This window comes from Drosophila guanche, unplaced genomic scaffold (assembly GCF_900245975.1).
Source record: "Drosophila guanche unplaced genomic scaffold, DGUA_6, whole genome shotgun sequence".
Classification (NCBI taxonomy): domain Eukaryota; kingdom Metazoa; phylum Arthropoda; class Insecta; order Diptera; family Drosophilidae; genus Drosophila; species Drosophila guanche.
The window spans coordinates 3,451,151-3,476,062 of record NW_022995746.1 but is presented as its reverse complement, the minus strand read 5'-3'; the positions used below and the strand labels follow the sequence as shown (position 1 = coordinate 3,476,062).

At 45.2% G+C, this 24,912-nt stretch overlaps 3 protein-coding genes across 6 annotated transcripts; all 3 read right to left on the bottom strand.

Moving 5' to 3' along the window:
* Nucleotides 1-6,752: 6,752 nt before the first annotated feature.
* On the bottom strand, nucleotides 6,753-8,846 carry LOC117582254 (coiled-coil domain-containing protein 28B). 4 transcript variants are annotated; one of them, XM_034269864.1, is made up of 4 exons: nucleotides 8,644-8,846; nucleotides 8,310-8,541; nucleotides 7,191-7,607; nucleotides 6,753-7,117 (listed from the first exon to the last, which is right to left on the bottom strand). In XM_034269864.1, the coding sequence occupies exons 1-4, from the start codon at nucleotides 8,770-8,772 to the stop codon at nucleotides 6,894-6,896; spliced, it is 1,002 nt and encodes a 333-aa protein (XP_034125755.1). In that variant the 5' UTR covers nucleotides 8,773-8,846; the 3' UTR covers nucleotides 6,753-6,893. The 4 variants fall into 4 exon arrangements, with proteins under 4 accessions (XP_034125755.1, XP_034125757.1, XP_034125756.1 ...); XM_034269866.1 differs by having other exon boundaries at nucleotides 7,191-7,268; nucleotides 8,644-8,845; XM_034269865.1 differs by having other exon boundaries at nucleotides 6,753-7,114; nucleotides 8,644-8,844.
* A 584-nt stretch (nucleotides 8,847-9,430) lies between these two features.
* LOC117582363 (cytochrome c oxidase subunit 7A1, mitochondrial) lies at nucleotides 9,431-10,019 on the bottom strand. The gene is made up of 3 exons (XM_034270021.1): nucleotides 9,893-10,019; nucleotides 9,689-9,759; nucleotides 9,431-9,632 (listed from the first exon to the last, which is right to left on the bottom strand). Exons 2-3 carry the CDS (start codon nucleotides 9,731-9,733, stop codon nucleotides 9,489-9,491), a joined length of 189 nt encoding a protein of 62 aa, XP_034125912.1. The 5' UTR covers nucleotides 9,734-9,759; nucleotides 9,893-10,019; the 3' UTR covers nucleotides 9,431-9,488.
* Nucleotides 10,020-22,349: 12,330 nt separating this feature from the next.
* LOC117582155 (2-phosphoxylose phosphatase 1) lies at nucleotides 22,350-24,878 on the bottom strand. The gene is made up of 4 exons (XM_034269746.1): nucleotides 24,559-24,878; nucleotides 24,186-24,498; nucleotides 23,989-24,129; nucleotides 22,350-23,938 (listed from the first exon to the last, which is right to left on the bottom strand). The coding sequence occupies exons 1-4, from the start codon at nucleotides 24,653-24,655 to the stop codon at nucleotides 22,723-22,725; spliced, it is 1,767 nt and encodes a 588-aa protein (XP_034125637.1). The 5' UTR covers nucleotides 24,656-24,878; the 3' UTR covers nucleotides 22,350-22,722.
* Between the last annotated feature and the right edge of the window lie 34 nt (nucleotides 24,879-24,912).

Genomic DNA, 24,912 nt, shown 5'->3' with positions numbered 1-24,912 from the left:
ATCATTTGATCCTCGTATCGAACGGCTAATGGGAATCTCAGGAGCGCCACACACGACACGACACGACACGACACGATACGACATACTGCCCCATGTAGGAGACTCTCCGAGGAGGCTTAATGAGGAAGCACCTCACATAACAGCATTTCGGTGGGCACTCAAACGGATCAGTTACCTCTCTCCCTCTCCCTCTCTCTGTCTCTGTTGTGCCACTCTTTCTGTCGATCGTCCCAACCTGATTGCCCACCCACATAATCCCCAATGACGAGTGGCCCGGCCTCCCTCTCCTCTCTCTTTGGTTATTAACTTTCAGGCTGGCTCATAAATGTTGAATTGATTGAGGCATATTGCCGACATATCGCGATGTTGTCCCGATTATATAACTTCCTCAAACCAGACAGGCAAGACTGAGACCCGCAGACAGCCAGACACAGACAGCTACGTCCCTGCCTCCACACCCGAAACTCCACTGCTGGGGGAAAAAGTGTTACAGACACGCTACCGTCTAACGATACCCCCGATACGACACACCACAGCAGACACCAGCTACAGCCATAGAGCCACCAGCAACACCAGCTCCCGCTTCGACTTAAACTCCAACTCAGACACCCACTGCCTTACATTCATAATCTATTTTGCCACCACGCGTTGCACACAAAATAAACTTTGCTCAAGCTCCACAGAGAAAGAGAGAGAGAGAGGGAGACAGCATCCGGAATAGTTATGCCAAAAAAGAGCAAGAAAGAAACACGAGATGTGTGAAAGAGATGGAGACAGCGATCGTTGGATACTCTTGTGGTTTGTGGAGAAATGAATGCAAAGAGGTCTTAGGAGAATCTTTCGCTGGATAATTGTGGAGATTTTAGGGAAACTGTAGATCGTAGGATCGTATCTGTATCGAGAGACATGCAGTACAGATATGTTTCGGTGGATCTTTGCTGATCCTCCCTCGGGCGTTGATTCGAGGCGCATGGAAAAGAAAGGTAGAACTGCCGATGGATGCTTTGGGTACCAGATTACTTTTCGAAACTTTATCTCTAATCAAAGGATCTCGTGATCTAAAGAATGTACTAAGTGGATAACCGTTAACCCAATAAGTTCTTCCAATCTTTCAATTAAAAATGCTTCAAATTGAAATCTCAAAATCTTCCCATCCATAACCAACTAATCCCAGCACCTCCCCTATGGTTTATACGCTTCTCTCCCACCCGAAAGAGTATTTATATTAAAAATCAGCCACGAAGAATTCAGGTTTGCAATGCGGTAATGCACCATCCAACCAAATCAACGCAGAAGAGTCTGAAGAGGGTAACCCAGCCTGCGGTATGGGGTCTTGGGGGTCTGTTAGTTGGAACAGCAGTCAGCCAGTGGGTCGGCGGCGTCATCAGCAGCCTCATCTCTCCAGCCGCAGTTACAGCTCCAGTGTGACTTCTGCACTGCGCGCATGCGCCATAAATGGGAAGTGGAAGATGCAGCAGCAACAAGAAGAAGCTCGCAATGAAGATGGAGAGGGAGAGGGAGAGGGAGATGGGGATGGGGATGGAGGATGCAATGAAGAGAAACTGGAGGAGACGACTACTGACAACCGACAAGCGACTACTGTGCCACTGTTCCACATTCGGATTACGGAAATATCTGCAACGAGCAGAAGGCAACCAGCAGGCAGCCAAGAGCGACAACAGGTCGCCGACAGGTGGGGTCCGGTTCGGGTTGTCGTTTCGCGGTGTCTTTTGGTTCGTGTTTTTGGATCGGTTTTCTCACCGTTTCTTAGCCTGACCCGCTATGGCAGTTCCTCCCCTTCGATGCTTGCCTTTTTTGCCTCTTTTGCGGTTCTCAACAACTTTCACCTTTCACGTAATCCCAATGTCCAACCAGAGAGGTTTGCAGTTGGAGCTCTGGCTCTGGCTGGTGGCTCATTCTCTCTGGTCTTTGGTCTGTACAAATCTCTTTTTGGCCCAGGCTTTCTCGATGAAGATTCATTTATTGTCTCTGCTATTTGCCAATTGACCATTTCCAGATGGAGGAACTCAATTACGGCGCCGCATTCTCATTCGGATTCGCAGGGGATTCGGAGGGGATCTTTTCTCTCTCTCTCTCTCTCTCTGTTTATGGTACCCGGCATCCATCGGCATCTAGCGGTACATTCACCATAGATTGAAGATTGCCTCAAGGCACGGACACAGCGGCAATCATTGAGGTAAATTACATACCCCATATCCCCACATTTCTCGCGCTGAAGATTCTCTTTTGCAGTAGGAACACATCGATGCCTGCTGGTTCCTGACCGCATCTTTTGGGATTTGCTTCTGAAAGGCAGGATGTAACATTTTTTTTCTTCTCTTCTTCTAAATGGCATCCCAAGGAAGTTGGCCATTAGGCGAGGCATCTGGCAACTGTGGCACTCACATGTTCGCAGGTGCTTTTGGCTCTTAAATGTGCCGCTGCTGCTGCGTTTTATACTTAAACTAAGCTTTGGATTAACGATCTTTAGATTGCTCTTTCAGATAGTCAACAGTTTTGTGCTCTGCAAATTGTTCTTATTCATGTAATTCTTAGGGGAATTGCAACATTTTCCTACACACCCAAATATTACAAATTACATTACAATAATTTTGGCTCTCAAACACGCTTGGATTTTGTTGTCGCATTCTTGGGCATTCTCTTTTGCGTGTTTCGCTTGTGCGTCTCGCAGCGCTTGCCATAGAATTAAGCTAGCTTTGAGGAGTTTGCAAATGATCAAAAAATACAGGGGAAACATCGAAAACTGTTGGGAAAAATGGGGAAAACTGGTTAGGATAGGAGAGTTTCTTCGCCACAATTAAGTGTGAAGAGTCTTCCAGCTTCCAGCTACCAGAGTGTCGTTTGGTAATTGAATAAAATATGTTTAAAGCCCCACAAAACTTAGCTGCCTTGTGTGTTCCTCCCATTCTCCCACCATCTAAAACATAAGTCGATTTCCCATTCTTTAGCAAAAACTCAATTCAATTTGATATTTATCCATCACACACACACACACGCACACACTCTAGATTCCATTTTGCAGTAGTTGGCATGGCTGCCTCCCTTTTGGTTTCATGATTTATAAACTTTTACCATATCATTCACCCATAAATCCCACAACCACACAGTGCCATGCTCCTGCCCTGCCAAACTCCACGGCTAAGCACATCTCTGCTCTGGATCCACATCTTGGGTGGGTGACAAAAATTAACTTTGCATGGAATTTAATTTACGTCGCTGGGACGATGATTTCCTGCCAGTGCTCCGGTGTCCTGTGTGTGCCCCACATCTCTCTCTCTCTCTCTCTCTCTCCCTCTGTGTCGAGTCGAGCTACTGCTGAAGCTGCTTCCGTCATTTCCTTGATGTAAAGGCTTTTGCCTCTCGGATTCCGTTTGCCATTTTGTGGAGGCAAAAGGCGGGTGGCCAGCGGCAACCGTCACGCTTCCTGCAGGATGCGACAACGTAGAGATGTCCAACTCTCAGTTGCTGCTGCTCCCTCCCTCCCTCTCTCTCCCCCTCTCATTGCTCTTCCGTTTATCCTCCCGTGTCCTGTTCCACTTGTGTTGTTCTCTGTTGCTGCTGCTGCTGCTGCTCGTCCGGGGTCCTGCCCGGGTACTTCGTGCCTGTCAGTCGTCGTCGCTGTTTACCCGCTTTAATCAAACCATCCAAAATCCACATCCACATCCACATTCACATTCACATTCATGTCCATGTTTTGTGCCCAGCCATCATCCACTCCCTCTCCCCCTGCTGCTGCCTGCCCCGTCACTTCCTTGCAAATGCTGCAGCTTCCGTTTCCGGGATATAATGTTCATATTTTCGAGGACATTTTCAGGAAATAAAGTACGTCGCCCCCCATTCGAGCTCGGGGATAACGATAACACACAGCCAGCCACCCACCCACTCTTCCACTGCTGCCACCCCTCCACTAGTCACTTCCTCTTTGGCAGTCCTCCTGGCTTTCGGGCAGGAAACTTGCCTTTGCCTTTTTTGCCGTGTGCGCATTTATGCCCAGCACCAAAACCCACTCAGCCACAGCACCCACCACCCGCCACCATCCGCCACCACCCGCCCCTGTGTTCTACCTCCTTTTGCTTCCGCAGTGGCAGCAGGATGCAGCGCAGCACCAGCAGCAAGTAGGACTCCCAGTCCCACTCCCACTCCCCACTGTGAGTCTGTTTGAATTTTTGTCGCACTTCCTGTAGGTAGGAAAAGCTTCGTGCGTCTTCCGCTTTTCCTTCAGCTGCTCATCAGCAACGTAATTTCCGCAAAAAGGTCTCCAGAAGGCACCGGGCCTGTCTGCCCGTCTCTGCTGTTTTGTGTGCTCTTGGGTGGGCAGGATTAAGTCCAGACAGCCAGCTCTCTCTCTCTCTCTCTCTCTCTGTGTGTGTGTGTGTAAGCCAAATGCCTGAAATGCTTTCGCCACTGAAAGTCAGAGTTCAGGTTAATCAAGTATCGGATTCCTTTGTGGTGCAACAAGTGTCAACCCTTGGCCAGAGAGACATGACTCCACCTCCACCTCCACCTGCAGTGCTGTTGGTAAGTATCAACGACTCCTCCTTTATGCCTTTGGCAGTTCATCAAATTCTCATGTGACCAAAAGCCAAGTAAGTTCAATTCATTCGAAATTTGATATGCGCCACACATATTTAATGACTTCTTACCCGACTCCCTGCCTGCCTTCTCTACATAACTCTGGATGGAGCGGGGGGAGTTACGATGAACTGCCAACGATCCCAATCCGTTTCGGATCCACTGTTGCACCCACCAAAGGCACTTGTCGCTGCACACACATTCTAGGGTTGGGCCAAGCCGAGACAAATGCCGCGGATATTCCCCATTTCCATGTCCAATCCTCTCGATCAACAGAGGCGACCTCTGCACGTGATGGAACGCCGGACAAATGGAAGTGGGGAATGGAATGGAATGGAATGGGATGGGATGTGGCAGCAGAAAAGGTGCAGGAAGGTGGAGCAGCAGCAGTGGCACTTTGTGGTAACAATTTCTTACTTGTTCTTTGTTGTTTTTTGGGATAGATGTTGCGTGTTCCCTGCCACGCCCTGTCCGATACGACTGCATTTGTATGCAGCGTAGCGGATGCGACGGTCCAAGCGTTTATTTCTTCATTTCTTCTTCAGGCAAATGCCCAACAGAGGCCGACACAAGGCTGGATGGAATGCACTAAACCGCTAACTAAGCAACGAAACCCCAAAAAGAACCCGACAGAGTTTTTGGTGGCACACAACAAGTGGGAGTACACTCGAGAAAAGATTACCAGGAATTACGGGGCAGAAAAAAGATTACAGGAAAGGTTATAGGAAATTATATGAAATTAAATGGAAATTAAAAGTAGTTTAAGGTATTGCCATTAGGGTTAATATTAATGATGGTAATTAGGCTACGATGATGCTTAATTGATTTAGGTCTATACCTAGTTATGGAAAACTTCAGCCATTTGTTGTCAACAAAATAATCCTAATTTGGGTGGTGGAAACCTCTACATGAAGGAGGGTTTTCAATACTTTGACGAAGAGAAGCCCTAATAAAACAATAGATTTATTTATACCTCTTAAGATTGCAACACAATCGAGTTGGACAAAAAGCAATTGGAAACATCTTGGGAGAGAGGAATGCACGCCTTACAAAAGATTAGTTCAAACTGCTCTCAAATGGCTCAAGCTCGAAGGCCTCTGCTGAACTATTTTGCAAGCATATTGAGACCGAAGACCAGTACTTATTTAAGCCAGAAACTAGTTTAGTTTAACCTGAAACGATGGTCTTAAGTCGCCTTCTGCCGAAAGACCTTTGCAAGAAAATGAAAAAAATGCCACCACCATTTCTCTCAGTGTAGAGTTCTTGTTATTTGAAACCCGGACTTACAGCAGCATTTAAAAGAAAGAAGAACGAACAACAAATTACTTTTACCGATCACAAAACAACAGAAGAAATAAACCAAAAAAAAGAACAAAAGCCGCGCTGCGACTGCGCAATGACAGCCCAGAGACTCGCCGCTTGAGCGGAGTAGCCATCAGTGGTGGGGATTACACCAGCTGAATACAAATCCATAAATTAAATCAATGTTGAATAAAATTTCCTATGTACGAATGCACTTGTCCAAAGGTTCACACAAATCGAAATGCCCATCCAGAGTGGGGCGGGATGTACACGGATTGTGCATGCAGAACGGAACATGCGCTGCGAGTGGGTTGGGAATTGGTTGGGCACATTCTCCTTGGGGCTGAGGAACTGTTTACAAATTATGGGGAATTCCGTTTCAAGGAAAAAGGTTCCTTAAGCGCCAGCAGTTGAATAAGTTGAATTAATAATAATTCCATGAAACCATTTATGGCATGTTTTATAATTATTATAAAAATGATAACTTTAATAGATTCCGATGGTATGGATGTAGGTCTATGTGTGTGTGTGTGTGTGTGTGTCTATGTATATTGCAAATAACTATAACAAAACAATAAATTTGAACAAATTTCGATTTGTAGCACACAAATGAAAAAACATTGCCAATGGTCAAGAGTCTTTTTTTTTAGCACCTTACAAACTTGGCACTGTCGTTCGAGGGGGGAAAAAACTATTGCTAGGCCAAAGATAAATCTAAATTAATTTCACAATCACTGCGAGTGTGCTAAACATTAGTTAGCGCATAAGAAGCTTATCGAGAGAGTTCTACTACTTAAGCATATAACTTAGATATTTACACAAATTCTACAAATATTGAAAACTTCTTCCTTTTTTTCTTTTTCTTTTTCTTGTTGCTAATCTCCAGTGTAAAAACATGTTTGAATCCCATCTGTCTGTCTGTGTGTGTTTTCGTGTTCAGTGTTCAGTGTTCAGAGCCAGAGCAGGCATTTGTCCCCCCTTTGGGGCGGGGCCAAGTCTCAGAGACCCGTGTGGCTCGTCTGCAGCTGCTCAATGGAGATGGACAACTGTTCGAGTCGCTGCATCAGCTGCAGCATATTCTCCTGCGCCTTGTTCGTGTTGAACTCGTTGCCATGCTCCAGGGAATCCTCCTCGGCGGCAGCCAGTTCGAAATGCAATTTGGCCAGACTCTCCTGTTGCTCCCGTATCTTGGTCATCTGGTCCATGGTGCAGCCAGAGCCTGCTTGGGAGCACAAGAAAATGATTCAATTAGAAGGTACCATCGAAGTATTTGCAAATTTCTATTGAAGCCTCACCGAATGCCTTCAGCTTGCCCGAATGAAAGTCGTCCAGCAGGCCAAGGAGGGCACGTTCCATATGCTTCACATCGGGCACTTCGGAGACAAAGGAATGATGTTTTATTGGACGATCATCGAATTTGTCGCTATGAACGCTGGCATTTGGCATCGATGTGGCTGCTGTTGCTGCTGGTTTGCGACGCTGCGATCGCGGTGTGTTTGTATTGCTATTATTGTTATTGCTGGTGTCGTTGTGGTTGGGTTTTGTGCTGTCGTTGTTGTTGTTGTTGTTATTCGTGACGGTGCTGGTGCTGGTGCTGATGGCGGTGGTGGTGTTTGTGATGGTGGGATCTGGGGATAGCCACTCGCTGCTCACCAATGTAATGGCATTCAAGCTACTGGCACTGCTGTGTGTTGGCTCCAATGCATCGCCATCTTCATGCCAAATCATACGGGTGGGAATGGTATTATATATACAAAATAAAAGAAAACGCATAAAACATACAAAATTAATAAAACAAGAACAAAATAATCATAAATAATTACAGCTATCTATACACGAATTATAAATTTATATAAATATCAACGTGAGGACGTGCGAATGAACCGACTTGTGCGGGCAGACAGAACCTTAAGGAGAAGCACAAAGCCAAATGGCGAGTTCTAGGCGCCAGAAAGCAATCAAAGGAGAGCGTCAGGTCTACGTATAAGTAATGGGAGAGGCATAGAGCCAGACAAAACCGAAAGGAAGAGGCAAAGCGCTACAAGAAACCAAGAGGAAGAGGATAGAGAACCTCTAGGAGAGGTCGCCGTTCCCAGGCGCCTAGGCCAAAGTATTGTAATTTCAATTATTAAAATTATAACGAGTTATCCAAGAATGTGGGTGGCTTCGGGTGCGTGTGAATAATTTAGCGTTAATATAGGCCCCAACATATGGGCTGACAATGGGTGACTCATAGCTAAAAAGAGGTGCGGGCAGTGACTTGATGGACTGCCCTTCGCTAGACCATTGCTTATCAATAGAAGCAGAGAAAGCAGTGACAGCTGACACAACGAATACCAAATACCGAGCGCGTTCATGGCAACTGCAAGATAAGGAGAAATTCATGAGTAAATCTGTTTACGGCTGACACCCACCTTTGAGCAATTTGCGTGGCCTCGTTTTGAACTCGAAACGTTCATCGCCAGCACCACCGCTGCCGCCCTGGGCCTGGGGGCGCGGCCGTCTCTCGTTTACATAGGTCACCTTGGTGGCAGTGGGCTGTTGTCCCTTGTCCTTGTCCTTCTCGGATATGGTACGCTCTATGGAACAGGAGGCAGAATTGCGGCTACGTGTGGTGTCCCCACTGGATATGCCTTTGATTTTGATCTGCAATATGGATATGGAATGAATATGTGACGAGAAGCGGAGGATTTGGGCGGGGTTTGGGTGTGCATTTTATGTTGGAGGAAGGGAAGTGGGAATCTTTACGTTTGGCACCGCGGGCGAGGCAGGGGTTTGAGCTGATTTCGGTGCACTTTGGCTTTGAGCTTCTTCCTCCGTTTCCACATCGTTTGGCACGAGTTTCTGGCGTTCTACCACTTCATCGTTGGGCTCCATTTTCTTTGTTTTGCTAAATTCAACTATTTTTTGTTTTTTTTTTTGGTATTTAATCGCTACTGCGATTTAGGGATGGTTGCACGACGATGACCAGGTACAAGTGTGACCGCGGAATTATCGATAAAATATACCGACAGTTCCTCGGAAATATACCAAAATATACCGTAGTCTTAAATAATATTCCTCGATTTTGATGTTCGATTTGATTTTATTAGCTTGCAAAGACTTTTAACCTGAAACAATAATTTAATGCGTTTGAAGAAACAATTTAACTTATTATAAGTACTCCTTTTTATTGGATTGTACATTTAATGACTTTATATTGCACAAATTTGTATTTAAATTGTTAATTAATTTCACCTCTTCTGGAAGCAAGGCAGCTTTGTCTTCAGTTTGTAAATTATTAAAAGAGACACATGTGTGTTAACTGATAACATTAAAAATGATTGAAAAAAATGCTGGTTTAAAATATTCCAAAACATTTTAAGATACTTTAAATGGTCATCCTGTAACACAATTTTTATAACGCTATTCACACGTCAACGGAACCATATCGTTATCGATATTAACACATGGGAACAGTGCTGCTCTGTAGATTTTGAAAAAAATGGAAATGGGCGGGTTGTCATTTCTTTAAACTCTCATGTAGTCATTAAAATAATTGTTGTACGCTTCCTTTGCTTTAATGGATAAAACATGACATTCGAGCGCTTAAATTAGGCCTTCTTCTTGGCAAAGCCCATCGTGTAGATCATATGGACAATGCTTATCAGTCCGATTCCGCACAGACCCGCCGTAATGCCGAACAGGGCTTTGTCAATGGGTCCACCTTTCAGGAAAACTGGCACATCGTTGACAGCCTAAAGATATAAAGCTCTAAAGTGACATTTACTTGGACTAGGAATTGATAACTCACCTGGAAAACCTTCATTTTGCTAGACAATCCCTCGGGCAGCGCCATGGTCTCTTTGATCAGTTATGTAATTGCTGAAAATATAAAAAAATTGCATTTCAATCCAAATCCAATAAGTTTGAAAGGTTGAAATCCTTAAGAAAAATGTATCCAATATTTATGGCTTGCTTTTCGTTTCGGTTTATTCCATTAAAAATTGGCACTTACCTTGAGCAGCTTCTGTGAAAACTTACGAATTGCAATATATTTGCTGTAATTTCTTTGTAAATTCTATAAATAGACTCAAACACAGATGTTTTTGATCAAAACTGCATTCAAGAGTTGTCAAGAGGCTGCAGTGAAAACACACTGCCAGAATTTGAATACACGCGGGCTCCGCCAAACGTTACGAATTCAAAAAGTGCGACGTAGAACAAAGAACATTCCAACGGAACTATTTGTAATTACTTCTATTATCCATTTAATAACATTTAACGCCCAGAAACAATCAAGTAAATGTTTTAATAGCACACAAAAATAAAAACACATCACAAATACGGAGATAATCAAATTTAAACAACGAAAAAGTGCTAGGTTTGGCTAGTATTTTGTTTAGTTCCCTTAAGATTGCCATGCCGCGGAACGTCCAGTGTACCCGATTTATACGTTCCGCGCTATTTTGGCTTTTTGTGAATTTTTCAGCAGGCGCGCAGCGAAAAAGGCACGCAGATTGCGTCATTTCTGCACTATTCGATTTTACGGCCGCATGTGAATGCAACACTGGTCGAGAGCGGGACGGCCTATGCGTCCATGTGTAGCTTCGTTCGCTCTTTTGGGGCGCGGCAAAAAGCTACGCACAGCCGTTGTCCCGCTTTCGCACACATGGCGGAAAGCGAAGCGAGCTAAAAAGCACTCCGAAGACATTTGGCGATATCCGTTTGCTGTGCGTTTATGTGCGCCTGGTGGGGATTACAATAATTCTACACCGAATGAGTTGTGCAATTTGGCGGTCGGGCGTTCGTTGTGTGGTGCAAGCGGCCGGCTTCATCAAATTTGTAGACACAACGAAAGCGAACACCGAATGGTCGCCGCAAAGATTCCGTTGGTTTCGATTCGTACGTATTTCTCCATTTCTCGTAGTGAGGGGGTGCGTGCTGAAAATATGTTTATACTCGACGATTTCTTTCATTTACACAAACAAAATATGAAACTTAATTTTAGACCGCCCAGTACTGCATCAGCAAACAAATAATATATAATTTCTTTGGGTAAAAAGCTGTTTAAGCTCTCGCCAAAAAAACAATAAACAAGAAAAAACGCTTACGCTCGGATCGGTCTGTGGCGCTTTGTTCCCCCCCCTTCGAACACCGTTGCAACGACCAACGACCTGTTTTAAAACAAATACATATCGCCCTGCTAAAGCCTTCGACGATTTTCAGCGCCCAGCACAAGAACTTTCAAAAACTGTAGCTTCCATCAGAAATTAACTTGCCAAAGTTGCGATGCGGCTGCTTTTTGGTATTCCGAAACGAAACTTGAAAAAAGTTAAATCTGTCAAGTTCACCTCCGAGTGCTTTTATTATAATACATTCCCAGGGCAGAGCACGATTGAAGGGGGGGATAAGTGTGCCCATAAGTGTTCGGTTAGGGCTGCTCTCTCTCTCTCTCCTCGCTCACGAAAAGTTCCAAGCTAAATAATTCAAGTTCTGAACTTGTTTGCAAGCTGCATCGTCTGACCATGTCTTACTCTCTGTCTGTTCTGTAGCCCCTCTCTGAGTGTGTAAAAGTTCTGAGAAAATGCCTCTAAGAACTAAATCCAAAAGCGTTTTATGTTGAACATATGAAGTGTATTGATTAATATTAATAATATTAAAATTGAATATTAATTTTGAAAGTACTAGGAATTCCAGAGAAGATCGCATTTAAAGGGAAAAAATAACATTACATGCAAATAACAAAAGATAAAGATCACAGTTGCACAAAAAATGTATATTATATTTTCTATATAATCTTTAATCTGCATGCACGCGTAGGAGATCTTAGGAGCAAACGGGAGGAGAAGGACGAGATATAGTACATGGTCAGTGAAAGTAAAAGCCGCGCCAAAGGTCAAAGATTGCAAAGGGTGAGGAGGCCCAAAAGGAACCAAAGATACAGGAACTGTCGAATATGGATAAGGAAACTCAGATGAACTCAAAAAAAGAGGCACAGTCAAAACTAAAGTATAATAAAAGAAAGCAACATGCCAAAAAGCAACGAGATACGAACGACTAATTGGGATACTCTCTCATACATAAATATTTATGTACACATGTACAAATGATCGGGAGCAGCATCGAATTGGGTGGAATGAACATCGCCAGGCAAACAGCTGGACAGGTCCAATAAAATGGTTTCTTATTCCTACAAAAGCACTTGGTCTCTGAGATGCAGGACATCATGCTGAGGCAGAGTTGTGGTGGTATTCTATTTATAAGTAGTTGCAAATTCATCCAAAGTTCACCAGCAGAACCTGATCAGTGCTGCGTTATCTGCTGAATGCACATGATTAGTGATTTTGATCTGTAAATTCATGCATCAGATTTTTAGGAATTGAGCGTAGAAAATAGAAACTCCTTGTGTGAAAGACCTGAGACCTACCAGCCAATATTGCAAAATATCACCATCGAAAAATTCACATTTTTGCATTATTTCAAAAGGCTTATCCGAAATCGTAAATACATAAGTAATCAGACTCGTTCCCCAACATACAAATCTATGACTTAGAGGCCCGTGCTTTTTTGTTATTAAACCAAAAATCACCTTAATTCTTGCATTCATATGTATGTACATATGTATGTTATTCTTATGTACAAATCCATTGAAAAGCGCGGTTAAAACTTTCAATTCGCAAAGCACAAAAAGCATTATCAAAAAGCCAAAATGCGGGGGTAGGCTCTCGTCTACAAAGTGGCTTGAAGTCCCAATCTCAGGCTGAGAGACGAGCTTATTTTCGAATCAAAAGTTCTGTAGGGCACCAGACCTAGAGAGCCCATAGGAACTTCTGAAGGAATATCCCCTAAGCGGAGTGGAATAAAAATCACGTTATATTAACTCAATTAATTTGAATATAATTAATTTTGCAATAAGAAATTTTGGGTTTAGTGAGTTTGTGTAAATAAGCTGCATTTTGTTTACTGAAGATAACACACAAAATGCTCAATTAGCTTTTGTGGCACTCAATCTCAATGCGCTTAAAGCTTAAGACCTTCAAAACATTTAATCATTGTATAAACAGACAAGCTTTGTTGCTGTACTCAAACTTAAGAAAAGCCACTTAATTATTGATTCATATAAAGCCAGATAGTTTTACTACTACTACCCTTTTCTGGAGGGAGGACGTCTACTCTAATACCGAAGAGCACCCACACAGCTACTTTTCGCTCAGCTTTGTGTCCCTTCCGTTTCTTTCTCGCAGCTTTGCCCATGACGAATCGGCGAGACGGCAACAGTAGCAGAAATGCGAGACAGCAACAACAGAAATGGGGGCCAGAACATTGGCGCTACTCCTTTTCCTTTTCGCAAAACAAAATGGATTGCTCTTTAACTAAAACAGTTATCAGGCGCGCAGAGAGAACAGCAGAGAGCGGGACGAACCATCGAACACTGAGCAAACATGTCGTATATTTATCTCTCTCGCTCGGCCGCACTGCTTTACCAAAAAGCACACCCAACCAGGGGCCAACATGTGCACACCCTCTATCTTTTTGTGCTGAGAACCTGTTACAAAATTCACAAAACCGCTACGAATATAAGGCATTCACAGTATTCACTCACTCGCTCTGTGTCACACTCGTACTCGTTTGAGAGCAAGCAGTCCGCCAGACCCAGTCAGAGTACAGTGGGGCTTTTGGGGACAGGCCGTGGAGTACTGCTGTGACTTGGACTGCCACTGAAAAGCGTTTTTGAATTTGAAGCACCACACTCGAAATCGGAATCGGTATCGGTATCTGTCTCGCACTCGCACTCGGAGTGGGTTCGGAATTGTGAGTGATTCAAGAACGGTGAATAGGTTCGGGTTGGCTCTCCACTTGGCTGATGATTTTGTTTTCGATTAATGTTGTAAAAAATGTTTGAACTGTTTTAAGTTTAAGTTTTAACGGTAACAGTGACGCAGAAATGGACAGCAGGCTGCTTCCACTCTTAAACGAGTGACTGAGAGAGAAACAGCGAGCGAGCGAGAGCAGGCGAGCGACACCTTGACAATGAAATACGCTCATGCTCACTCACACACAGAAGCACACACACACGAGCAGTTCATTTACCTCTATTTTGTCTGGAGAATTAGATGCCTTTGCTGTTGTTGCCTTGTGCGTGAGAGCGGGCCAGCAATATTGTAGGCTTTTAGCTAAAAATGCTAATTATTGAGAGAGGGAGACGAGTATGAGTATGAGAACACTCAAATGTTTGCTCATCCAACTTGTTGTTGTTGGTGGTGGTTCGTTAAGGTTTGCTCTGCTTATGCCCTCACAGAGAGTATGATTATTTTATCAGACCTTTTATTCTCCTACGGAACGAACCCGACTTTATGGTAGATGCTGCTTAACGATTGATTGGAAAGGGTTGGGTGAATTCTCCTTATTGAGGGTAATAGCTTCGGTCGCCTGTTTCTCTGCAAGGGTATCAATACATTCGGCAAACAACACTAGCTTGCTGCTTCCGTCGTGATCATGAGCTTTTGCGCCTGTCAAATGTGTTTCAAAGTCAATGTCGTGTGTGCGAGTGAGCAAACACAACAGCCCTTTTCCCCTCCTTTTTGCGTGTGTTCTTTTTGTGAACGCGCTCGCTCGTTGGCTCTCTCTCTTACTCCCACTGTGTGGTTGGGGGTTTGTTTTATCGTTCTAAGTGGGGCTGTTGTTTTTGTTACTGCTCTCCTGCGCCGGTGCTCGCGTCATCATTTAGAACCGTTCTGTTCGGTTCTCCGACCTGCGCATGAGAACACGAAAAAAAATCTTAAATGGGGCGGGCTCTGAGCACCCCGCCGCAGCACATGCGAATATACATATGAGTATCATCATCATCAAATTGTCGTCGACATCGTCGCTGGCAGAGGCAGCACCAGAACGGAACAGAGCCCGAACAGAACCAAAAGCTGGGCTACAGCCCTACGAATTTGCTGTTCGCCTATTCGAAAATTTCACTAAAAATTGTTTGCACTCTCTCGTTGGGCATGAAATGAAAGTATCCTTTTGGCGAGCCCCCCAGCAAACATTCATGTGCACCGGCACTGCCCCGCACAAAGTGGTACACAAAATTCAGTGATTTTTTGGGCAAAGTTGTCGTTCTGTTTCAGGTGGTGGATTCTGTTGGCCAGGTGGGTTGTGTCAACTTTGGCTCCAAGGTGTAGAATTCATTTGATATGTGGTCGGGCATGCCATTATTTTTGGTAGGCTGAAAAGGACAGTGACGTTGTCTACAAGGGGGTTTAAGGAAAAGTAAAAAGCGGGTTGGCATACAACCCATACGGGTTGGTTATACAGGAAATGGAATACCTAAGTTGTTTTCAGTTATTCAAGGATATTGCTGACCTTACAAAGCTCAAAGATCAATGTTTATCTAAAGGATACAATGCGTATACTTGTTATTTCCAATTATAATTGTAGTTTGAGTTAAGTAAAACATAAATAAAATATTTAAGGTAACTTCATGAAAGCTAAAGCTCTTGTTCCTCTAGCAATAGCCCTAGCCCAACAAACTCTTATACAATTCAATCAATTTATTCAAGCCACTTTAATTAGGGGTACAACAAATGTATGTTCTAGTTTCCTTCGTACTTCCCCCAAGTATGCCCAAACCTTCCCCAGTATGCCAAATTCATTCCACTTATGTTTGGGTAAAAAAATCACCACAAAGTTCATAATGGCGTGACGTAACAACAGTCGAGCGGAACTCGAAAAAGTCGGAAAGACTGTGGAGGAAGGGGCCACTCATTTTACTGATACGCGAAGCAAGCACGAGTACTCGTGCCATTCCGAGTGACGGGTAATCGCATTTTCCCCTGAATACACTGCATATTCCCCCCCAACCACCCACTCGTACAACAAACAAAAAAGCAACCCACCATTGCCCCACCTTCCCACAGCGAGAGAGAGAGAGAGAGCTCGAGCGCCACGTGGTCCGTGTGCTGCGGCCTTCTGATCGCCTGCTACGATAGTCAAGACTTCCCCATGTCGGCGTGTGTACGCGCGCCTCAACTGCGACTAAAAAGTGGAGCTCCCCCAAAGGTAGAGTCTCCCCAAAAGTGGAGCCTCCCAATCGTAGGCCGCAACAGCCTTGAGAAGGTCTCGTGTAATGGTGGTGTAGTGGGCCTGTACCCCTCAAATACTGCCATCTCTGTCTGGCTCGGTCCCTGCTCTTTCCTAGAGCTCCCCAACATTTCACACGATTACTCGTATGTACGTTCCCCAACCGATTGGCGATGGGAAAGACTCTGCGAATGCGAACACGAATACTATCAGCAACGTTCGCCATGCTATGCTTTCTGTTAGCCCGCTTTGCTAGTAGCCATCTTTTTCGATTTTTTGCCCAATGAGACAAAAAAGAAAAGTAAAACGGAACGGAACCACGGTCTTTGTGAGGATGGTGGCCTGTTGTTCTCGTTGCGGATTGTATGCATGTCTAGGCGTGCGATTCTGCTGTTCTACCCCTGATTTTCGGCATTGGTGTTACCATTTTTGAGTGGTGCACAACTTCTGTTTTCCTGGTGTAATTAAGCAAACGAAATATAATAATAATAAATTATAATGTTAGAAGGCGTGCCCCATACGCTAAAGAGTCTTCCCCTGGCATAAGAATTGTCGCCTATCTTCGAGGAGGGACACAACCTGGGGGCCATTGCTTCGTTTGTGTGTTTTAAACATAAACGAACAGGCTCTAAGAAATTTTCAACTCGGCTAAAAGTAATGCCCCGCTATTTTGCTATAAAAAACGTTGGAAATTATAGTTCGAAAATGGAAAATGCCCCCCTATCTATCATTTTGTTATGTTAATTTTACAGCCACCGTCAACCATTCGATGTTAGTATACTGAAACCTGAACGCCAGTTAAAGTACACAGCTGTACAGCGACACTCCAGACCCCCAACTGCAGTCAAGAGAACACTCCAAGCCTTACTCAAACCACTTTTCCATCATCATCTCCACCTCTAGTCGCGGCTCTAGCACCATCTCCACCTCTAGTTCCCAAGCTCCAGCTGCATCTCCATCGCCATTTCCAGCTTCTGGCGGCGGTTCCCCATTTCCTGGCAAAGTTGCGGCCAGATTTTTGCCATTTCTATGAAAACTTGGTAGCTCTTGGGTTGCTTCTAATGATTTTCTATGCCCACCGCTGTTAAAGAGCTCCCCATCGGCAAACGTCAACACTGCGCGGATCCACACTGTGGGTACGGTACAGTGTATGGTGTGTGTGTGCCACACCGCCTTGCCTGGCAACAATCTGTTGAATGCGCCTTCTGTCTGGTGTGTTGTGTGGCGTTTCGTGGCGCGGTTGAGAAATGTACGTTCTTGGTGGAGTTTGCGTCATGCGATGTTAAGTGAACAGGCGAACAGAGACCAGCCGATGGATGACGTAAGACGTAACGGCAAAAGGCGCAACGAAGCGAAAGAGATGGCTATATATAGAGGACAGACAGCCAGAAGGTCGCACAACTTGTTCACTGTGTGTGTGGGTGTGTTTGCTGCGAGAGATAGAATGTGTGTGCGAGTGTGTGTTTCGTATCGGTGTGTCTGACTGTCTGGGGCCAATGTACTCGGTCAGTGCATTGCACTCGCACTCAGTCATCCCAATCCTCTTTGTTATGCCTCTTCGCGTTGTTCTGTATCTCGGTATCTTGAGTTTGACGATCGGACGAAAAGAGCAAAGACGGGAGTAGACGCTCTTTGGTATAGGGTGGATCAGTTCAAGCGATTGATTGGAGTTCTCTTACCTGAAGGTTACTGTAAAGAGGGTCACACTGTATGTATGTGCGACTATGTTAAAAGTTGAATAAATATTTGAAATAATGGCTGCCAAATTGCTATTATTCCAAACCAAATGGGATCACCAGACCAGACCAGGCCTTTGAAATTCCCCTTAGATTAAAAAGTCGCTAAAAATTAATTAAATAATTATTGGAAATGCAATATAATAATCGTTTCAATTAGTTCCATTTTGAAATCATTGAGCTATGGCTCTTTATTTCGAGTGTAATGCGGCATTCCCTCTTTCGCCCAATCAGTAGGGGCTATGTGTACTTACTATGTAGCATTATCGTCTACTTGTTCCTGCTAGGCACTCTATGCCTAGATAATGTACTAGTAATAATACTCCATAGATACTCTTTCAGCTTCTGCTTCCTACCTGGTGCCAAGTCAACTAAATGATGCACTGAGAACTTATAGAGGAGAATGAAGCTGCCCTCCGCCCCATGCACCGTGGCTGCACTATGTTGCAGTTACGACATCGTCATCGCATCTACGTACAGAGTGCAATTTCTTCTTCTACACGTAAAATGCACGTAGCTGCAGTTATCTCTATCTCCCTCTCCAGAGCTAGCCCTATCTCTCTCGCTCCCTCTCTATGGCTCTATGGCTCTCTTTGGTCTATGGGCTCGAGTGTGAGTGTGAGTCTCGAGCCGGCGGCTCCTATTGCCGCCCCCTCCAGCCCAGTGCCGTCAGAGAGCGTCAGCTGATGGAAAACTGTTTGAAAAGTGCATCTCCCGATGCACGATGCACCGACACCCGCGACCCGCTTTTGCCTTGCATCTGCCGAAGTGTAGCCCCAGACCGAGGCCTAGTCGAGCCTAGAGTCCGACGCGTCGTCGTCTGCTTGGAAAAACTCTTTGAATTTTCTGTTAGACAGAGCCCAGACGGCATAGACCAACGATCCATGAGCGAGCCATGAATGAAGCAGCAGCAGCGCCAGACCAATCCAATGCAACCAATGCACCTATTGGGGGCACATGCAACTCCAACTGGTTGCATCTATTGCCCCTACGTCGTTTGCTATGGCTAGGAAAAATCCTGGCCTCAGTTTTCCCCAAATGAAAACCACACGAATGTGTGTCTATCGGTTCATAGAAGATGCCCCTCCCCAAAAATGTTGGCAGTCCTCCTGGCGGACCCTGTTTTGGGGGTACTTCTGCCTCAACCTCCGTTGCACGCGTACCAATGAAAAATGGTTGAAAAAAAAGTTTTGAAAAAAACGTTGTATGATTTTTCTTCGTCAATATTTTGTAACAGAGACGCAGCACCGATGCAGAAGCGGATTCCCGGATCCGACGACGACTTGTGTAACAATAAAAAATGCACACACACGGTCAGGGCGAGAGCGAGAAAGAGTGATAGAGACTGACTGCGAGAGGGAGCAGTCCTCCACATCGGTTACTCTTTTCTACTTCCCCTCCAAATGCAGTAGCCGATTGCCACAGTTCTATGTGGCTGTGTGTGTATGTTTGTGAGTCTGGCTGCTATCTCTCTTTCTGTGTATTTCTCCTGCTTTGAACGTTTTTTCAATGAGAGCAAGCGAGTCAGGCACAAAACGGTACGAAAGAAACAGCAAAAGACCAATGCAATTGAACTTTTGCTCGGTACAGTGTAATGAAATCATTAGGAAGGTGTTCAACATAAAGGTACAGTTTCGAAAAATAATTGGTACAACAATAAAACAAAATTTGTATTAAAGGCAACCTTTAAAATCTATCTAGCTAGAGTGTTTTTCGTTAAAAATGTAAATTCGCAAAATAAATCTCTAAAATATATCTAAATCGGAAAATATACGTTTTCGGGCCTCCAAACTTTAGATCCATCATAAAATACAACACGTTAAACTGAACAAAGATTCGAAATCCATTTGTAACATTTTTCTCAAATAGTTTTCACTCAACTGTTAACCGACCCGAGCCCACTGTGCAAGTGCATTCTCCCTCACACTCGCATACGCTCGCAAACATACACCGCTACGCTGCTTGCTTGTGTAACTGCAGCTGAGTGAGAGAGGGAGCAAGAGAGCGATTCAAAAAAAGTCGAAGCCAACCAAAGAGCAAAAGAGGCAATGCAAGTGCATCTCAGTCGATGCGCTGCAGCGCCATCAGCTCCCAGCAGCCCCCACACACCAAAACACCCCAACAGACGAAGGCAGACACAACGGCGTACAGCAAATGGAGAGCAATGACGTTTGCTCGTCTCTCACACACTCACACAAACCTGACACTCACTTGGACATGTATTAACTTGTATCAAGATTTGTGTATGGGAAAGGTCTTTGACTGCAAATCTCCTGCACGCGAAACAAGACGCGCACCTGCTCCGCCCCATTCTCGCTCGCTCTCACACAAACACAGTCGCAAGCGAGTACATTTTTGCATTTTGCTGTATTTTTTTGCAAAAAAGTGCATCGCGTCGCTACGAAATCTGGGCTCCTTTTCCCAATGTAACACAACCATGCACCATGCGAGTGCGGATGGCCCCTAGGGGACCCGTTACGACAAAAACGGTGTGGACGTGGCTTTTACAGCTCTTTCAACCTGGATGGAGATGGAAGTGGGATTCTCTCGGAGATGGGTAACAGGATTATCGTTAGGGACCTGACAGGAAGCGGCAGTGCCAGTGCTCATTTTTATTACATGTAATCCCTCTCCCCTGGCGGCTGCGGGCATTCACTTCCACCAGTGGAGCCGTAGGTTCTCCTCCTGGTGTACGGCTACAGCTCCTCCAGCTGGCGGCCAACTCGGAACACTCTGGGGTCCGCCGGCTGCGTGCACAAAAGTAACAAAATGTACTGAATGTCATCAGGCTCTCAGATTTCTGTAGAGCAACGATTTTACATTACGCTGTTCGTTGTCGTCGGACTTTGTGGGGGGCTCTCCTCTCAGTACGGTACACGCTCATTGCGCGATATTCCCCCCCTCTCATTCTTCCAACCACTCTCTTACTTTGTGTGTACTCGCTGTGTGCGTGTATCTGTACTAGGCATGTGCATGTGTGTGTGCGCTATACTTGCGCGGCTGCTCCCCTTTCAATCCGCCCTCTCCAAAGCACAGTACGTGTATTATCTGTGGCTCCACTCCCCTGTTGACTTTTTTTGTTGTTTTTGTGTGCCTTTGCCTTTGGCGGGGTCTTTGCTCTCGTTTTGCTTTATCATTCTCGACTTGTCTTTCCTTTTTCTGGTGCGCTTGCTGTGTGTGTGAGAAAAACAGCCAGAAAGAGATAGAAAGAGCAGCGTTGCAGCGCCAACAAATGCACATGCATTTTTGGGCACCCTATTCATTTGACATTCGGCTGGAAACAAGATAGGGATTTAGCCATACGTCACCATACATACATAGTACATACAAATATTGTACTCGCGGCTTATGGATTAGAAAATTTATAAAATTAAAAAAAAAATTAGACCACACAAAAAACCATATTTCTTTAAAAAATACACTACAATCGCGGCGTAAGTATTTTATTCCCAGTGCCAAAAGTCTCTAATATCTAAAATTATTATATTATTGATATTTAAATAAGATTAGACTTAGTGGCCTAGAAATTTCGTACTCTGATTCAGGCAACTGCGCTGAGAAATAAATACGCAATTAATAGGCAATTCAGTTTACATTTAAAGCTAAATCCAGCTAGAACTATTGAAAAAGTCTAGCAAAACCAGCCAAATGTGAAAATATGCTAAAATGGCAGCAATGTTGATCAATTTCTCTTAAAAGGGCAAGAGCAGTCTGAGCCTGGCGTCATTTCGAAAAATGTTTTTGGACAATTAACATTTAACATCTATCCAACTGACTGCCTGTCCAGTTGGTACTCTCCTACAATTTTTTGCATTATTCATTATATTTAAGTGGCAAGTCTTGCCATAGGATGTATTTTCTTTCAAATGGTACAAATAATTGTTTGCTCTATTAGATGATGATTTTTTACTCAATCTTCAAATCTTCATCTACGAATGTTTCGGAAGAAACCACATTCCTCATCAGCGAACTTTTATTTTCCTAAGAATGAAAAGAGACGCTCCTCAGCTCACAGACGAACACGAATTTTTAGCAGCCAATCTTTCTCAGAGGCGCACACTGCACGAGATAGGTGGTCCAGCGAGACAGAAGGCATGTGGGGGGTAGCCACTACTTGCAAATGAAAGTGATTGTCCGGTTGAGCGTTATGGACTTTTATCTTAGTCATTGGATCTATCTGTTCAACATTCTGAAAATTTCCAAATCTGGTTTGACGCATTCTGCACTTGCGATTCTATCACAAGTTTTGTCCTTGCTATCTTGAGCATTCGAAATCGATTTTATCAATCTCTTAGGCAAAAGGATGGATTTAAATTCGAAGATACTTATTGCAGGCCCTGGCCTATTATTGCTGCAGAAAATAAAACTTCAAACCCCAAGTGCACTAGCAAAGACAAAACTTGTAATAGACTCGCAAGGCACCCTAGACTCTTTAACTTAGTATTACCATTACTATTAAGGTTTAGTATTTGTATAGAATGTGTGCTAGTAAACATTGTGCTAGGGATAGCAAAGAGGAAACTTGTGATAAAGTCGCAGGTTCTTTAAAAATAACCCAAGTGAGATGATCCAAATGTCTGCTCTTCAAATCTAAATCTCATCTAGCTGCATCTAACTGCAGTGATAGAAAGCAAACAATTTCATGAATATTCTTTAAAATTCGGGAACATTTAGGCCTTCTCCTCCTTCCCCTTTTTATTGTATAATTAACTTAAAACGTTCGCTTGATATGCTTACGATTTGGACTTAGGTCTAGGAAAAACGCTCACACGCTGATATGCATTGGATTTAGCTAAGAGAGAGCTTCAAATTCACGATTTCTGATATGTATCGATTTCGACTTTCAGGATCAACAATAATTATCTTTCAATAACTAAAAATTCGTCTAACATTAGATAGATAACATCGCAGGGTGCTGCGGTCGTTTTGCATGTGTAAATTATGTGACTGGAATGGGACTTTCTGCTGCTTATTTCTGGGCATCTTAACTACGTATCACAGTTTCAAAAGTGCGTGGGAGACTCCTCAATCGTTGGGCCTAGAACTCATTTGCCTTTGGTGGATTGGTGGTGCCACAGGCTTCCTTAAAGTTGGTGGCATTCAGCGGGGCAAAGTAGTCCTCGTGCAGAAAGCGAATAATATTCTCGATGGGACACAGATCCGCCTTGTTGCCCCTCGAGTCGCGGGTGACACGCAGACTCTTGCCACCCTCGCAAAAGTCAATCTGCTGCGTAACATCCCGCCCATTGTAGACGACCCGAAAGTAGTAGTCTGTGTGCGCCTCGCTGCGGTACACCTCGAAGGCCAACCGCGAGGCGTACGCAATGGTCTGGCCCTGGCTATTGGCGATACCCAGCGCCGCTGTCAGATACTGCATGGTGCAGTCGTGGCCGGAGTAAAGGACAAACTTGGTTCGATCTCCGGATATCATCTTGAGCATGTAGCTGACGATGTGCCGTATCATGCCATAGGATCGCAGCAGGCCGGACAGCTTGTAGTAGGCATGATCCGCGGAACGCTTGGACAGATCATCGGCAAAGGACATCAGGGTGTCCACATGGGTCGCCTCCACGCAACCCTCTTGATGATCCGCCTCTCCCTGTGGCGATGAGGGATTGCCATTGTCCGCCTCATTCGATTCTGGTTCCACGATGCCATTGTTTGCCTCTGGCTGCAGATTGGTTGCCGTCTCATCCTGATCAATGTTGATGACATCCACCAGCTCCTGATTTGGATTCTTTCGCGCTGGCCTGGCCGTCGGACTGCGTTTCTTGTGCCGACAAGGCAGCGCCGCCTCGTGGCACAGCACCGTCAGCATAGCGTCGACAACTTCAAAGGGATTGGTGATGCCATTCGGTGTATGCTGCAACAAGGTGCCGCCAATCCATTGCATTGCCTCCAGCACATCCGTTTGCCTCAACAGCTGCACATCGCCCATGGCCTGCAGTCGTTTGCGCAACAGCGCCGACTGGGCACAGGTGCACTCCCCAAAGCAGAAGGCCATGCTGTGGGATTCGCGCACGTTTAGGCCCAGCCACTTGTCCGCCGGCAGCAGGGTGAACAGCATGGCCAAAGCGGACTGAAAGGTGCGACGATAGCGTGTAGTGTAGACCACCACCTCATCCGAATTGAGGAGCGTGTGCGGTGTAGTCTCCGTGCCACCTCGACTGAGTGGCGGCTTAAGCAGCAGCCCCAACGGATGTGCATACACCTGATGCATAATGTCGCCCACATGCAGCAATTGAGAGATGCCCCTGCGGAGAGTTGAGATGAAAAGCATTCATTTGTGTATGCCAGTACTTACTTGTAGGTAAGCTGCCCCAATGGACAGCCACGCTCGGTGGCTGGCAGCAGCGGAAAGCCATGAAAGGGTCCCACCTTGTTCCAGTACATGTGATTCGAGCCCGAAGCCGAGCTGCTCGAATTGTGCAGAAAACTGCGATATCTGGGGGGAGAGAAAATATTGATAGAGCATAGGATTACCCAACTGGGATAACCCACCTGTTGACCAGGTTATCAGTGCCCCCAGCCACGCCACAATTGATGCCAGTGGTGCGCACATGCGACATGGGTCCACGATCCCCGTGACGTATGACCAGCAGCACGCCCTGCAGCTTCCAACCCTCCAAGATGCCGCCATCATCCAGACGCTGCAGCTGTGCCAGCGGTGCACAACGCTCCCGATACTTGGCAAAGCGCTGAGCATACGACGAGGCGGAGTTGTCACCCAAGGAACTGATTGTGCCCGAGCTGGGGCCAAAGCCAGCGCCAGCACCAGAACTGCTCTCCATACTTCCCATATAGCGGTACATGCCTGCAAAGAAGGAAAACCTTTGATTAGATTTGGGTGCTTCAGTGTGCAGTTTGGACTTACCCGCTATGAGTAGGAAAATCCAAATGCTGAGCAGCACATAGCAGTAGAAGGTGCGATGCTGCGTGGCCAGACGCATCAGTTCCTTGAGCAGCAACATGCTAACACAACCTTGCACCACCTCGTTCTGCCCTTACCCTTCACACAGCGACTGTTCCAGGGCATATGCTCGATGGCGGCACTCTCAGAGGGTATGCTTGGACCTTTAAAGTTGATAGTTTTTTGGGCCAAAATCTGCTTTTCTTCCACTTCGTTTGGGGACCGTTTTGACAGCTGGGCTAAAAGAAAAACCTGGTTTAATTGCAAAGAGAGGGCGAGAGGGTGGATTGGAACTGTCAAGCGACGACGTGGAGCATG

Coding starts and splice junctions, on each gene's coding strand:
- LOC117582254 (XM_034269864.1), bottom strand. CDS start 8,772: ATGGAGCCCAACGATGAAGTGGTAGAACGCCAGAAACTCGTGCCAAAC. Junction 8,542..8,643: donor CCTCGCCCGCGGTGCCAAAC/GTAAAGATTCCC, acceptor TCCATATTGCAG/ATCAAAATCAAAGGCATATC. Junction 7,118..7,190: donor GGGCAAGCTGAAGGCATTCG/GTGAGGCTTCAA, acceptor TGTGCTCCCAAG/CAGGCTCTGGCTGCACCATG.
- LOC117582363 (XM_034270021.1), bottom strand. CDS start 9,733: ATGGCGCTGCCCGAGGGATTGTCTAGCAAAATGAAGGTTTTCCAG. Junction 9,633..9,688: donor GCAAAATGAAGGTTTTCCAG/GTGAGTTATCAA, acceptor TTATATCTTTAG/GCTGTCAACGATGTGCCAGT.
- LOC117582155 (XM_034269746.1), bottom strand. CDS start 24,655: ATGTTGCTGCTCAAGGAACTGATGCGTCTGGCCACGCAGCATCGCACC. Junction 24,499..24,558: donor GATTTTCCTACTCATAGCGG/GTAAGTCCAAAC, acceptor CCTTCTTTGCAG/GCATGTACCGCTATATGGGA. Junction 23,939..23,988: donor TTGGGGCAGCTTACCTACAA/GTAAGTACTGGC, acceptor AACTCTCCGCAG/GGGCATCTCTCAATTGCTGC.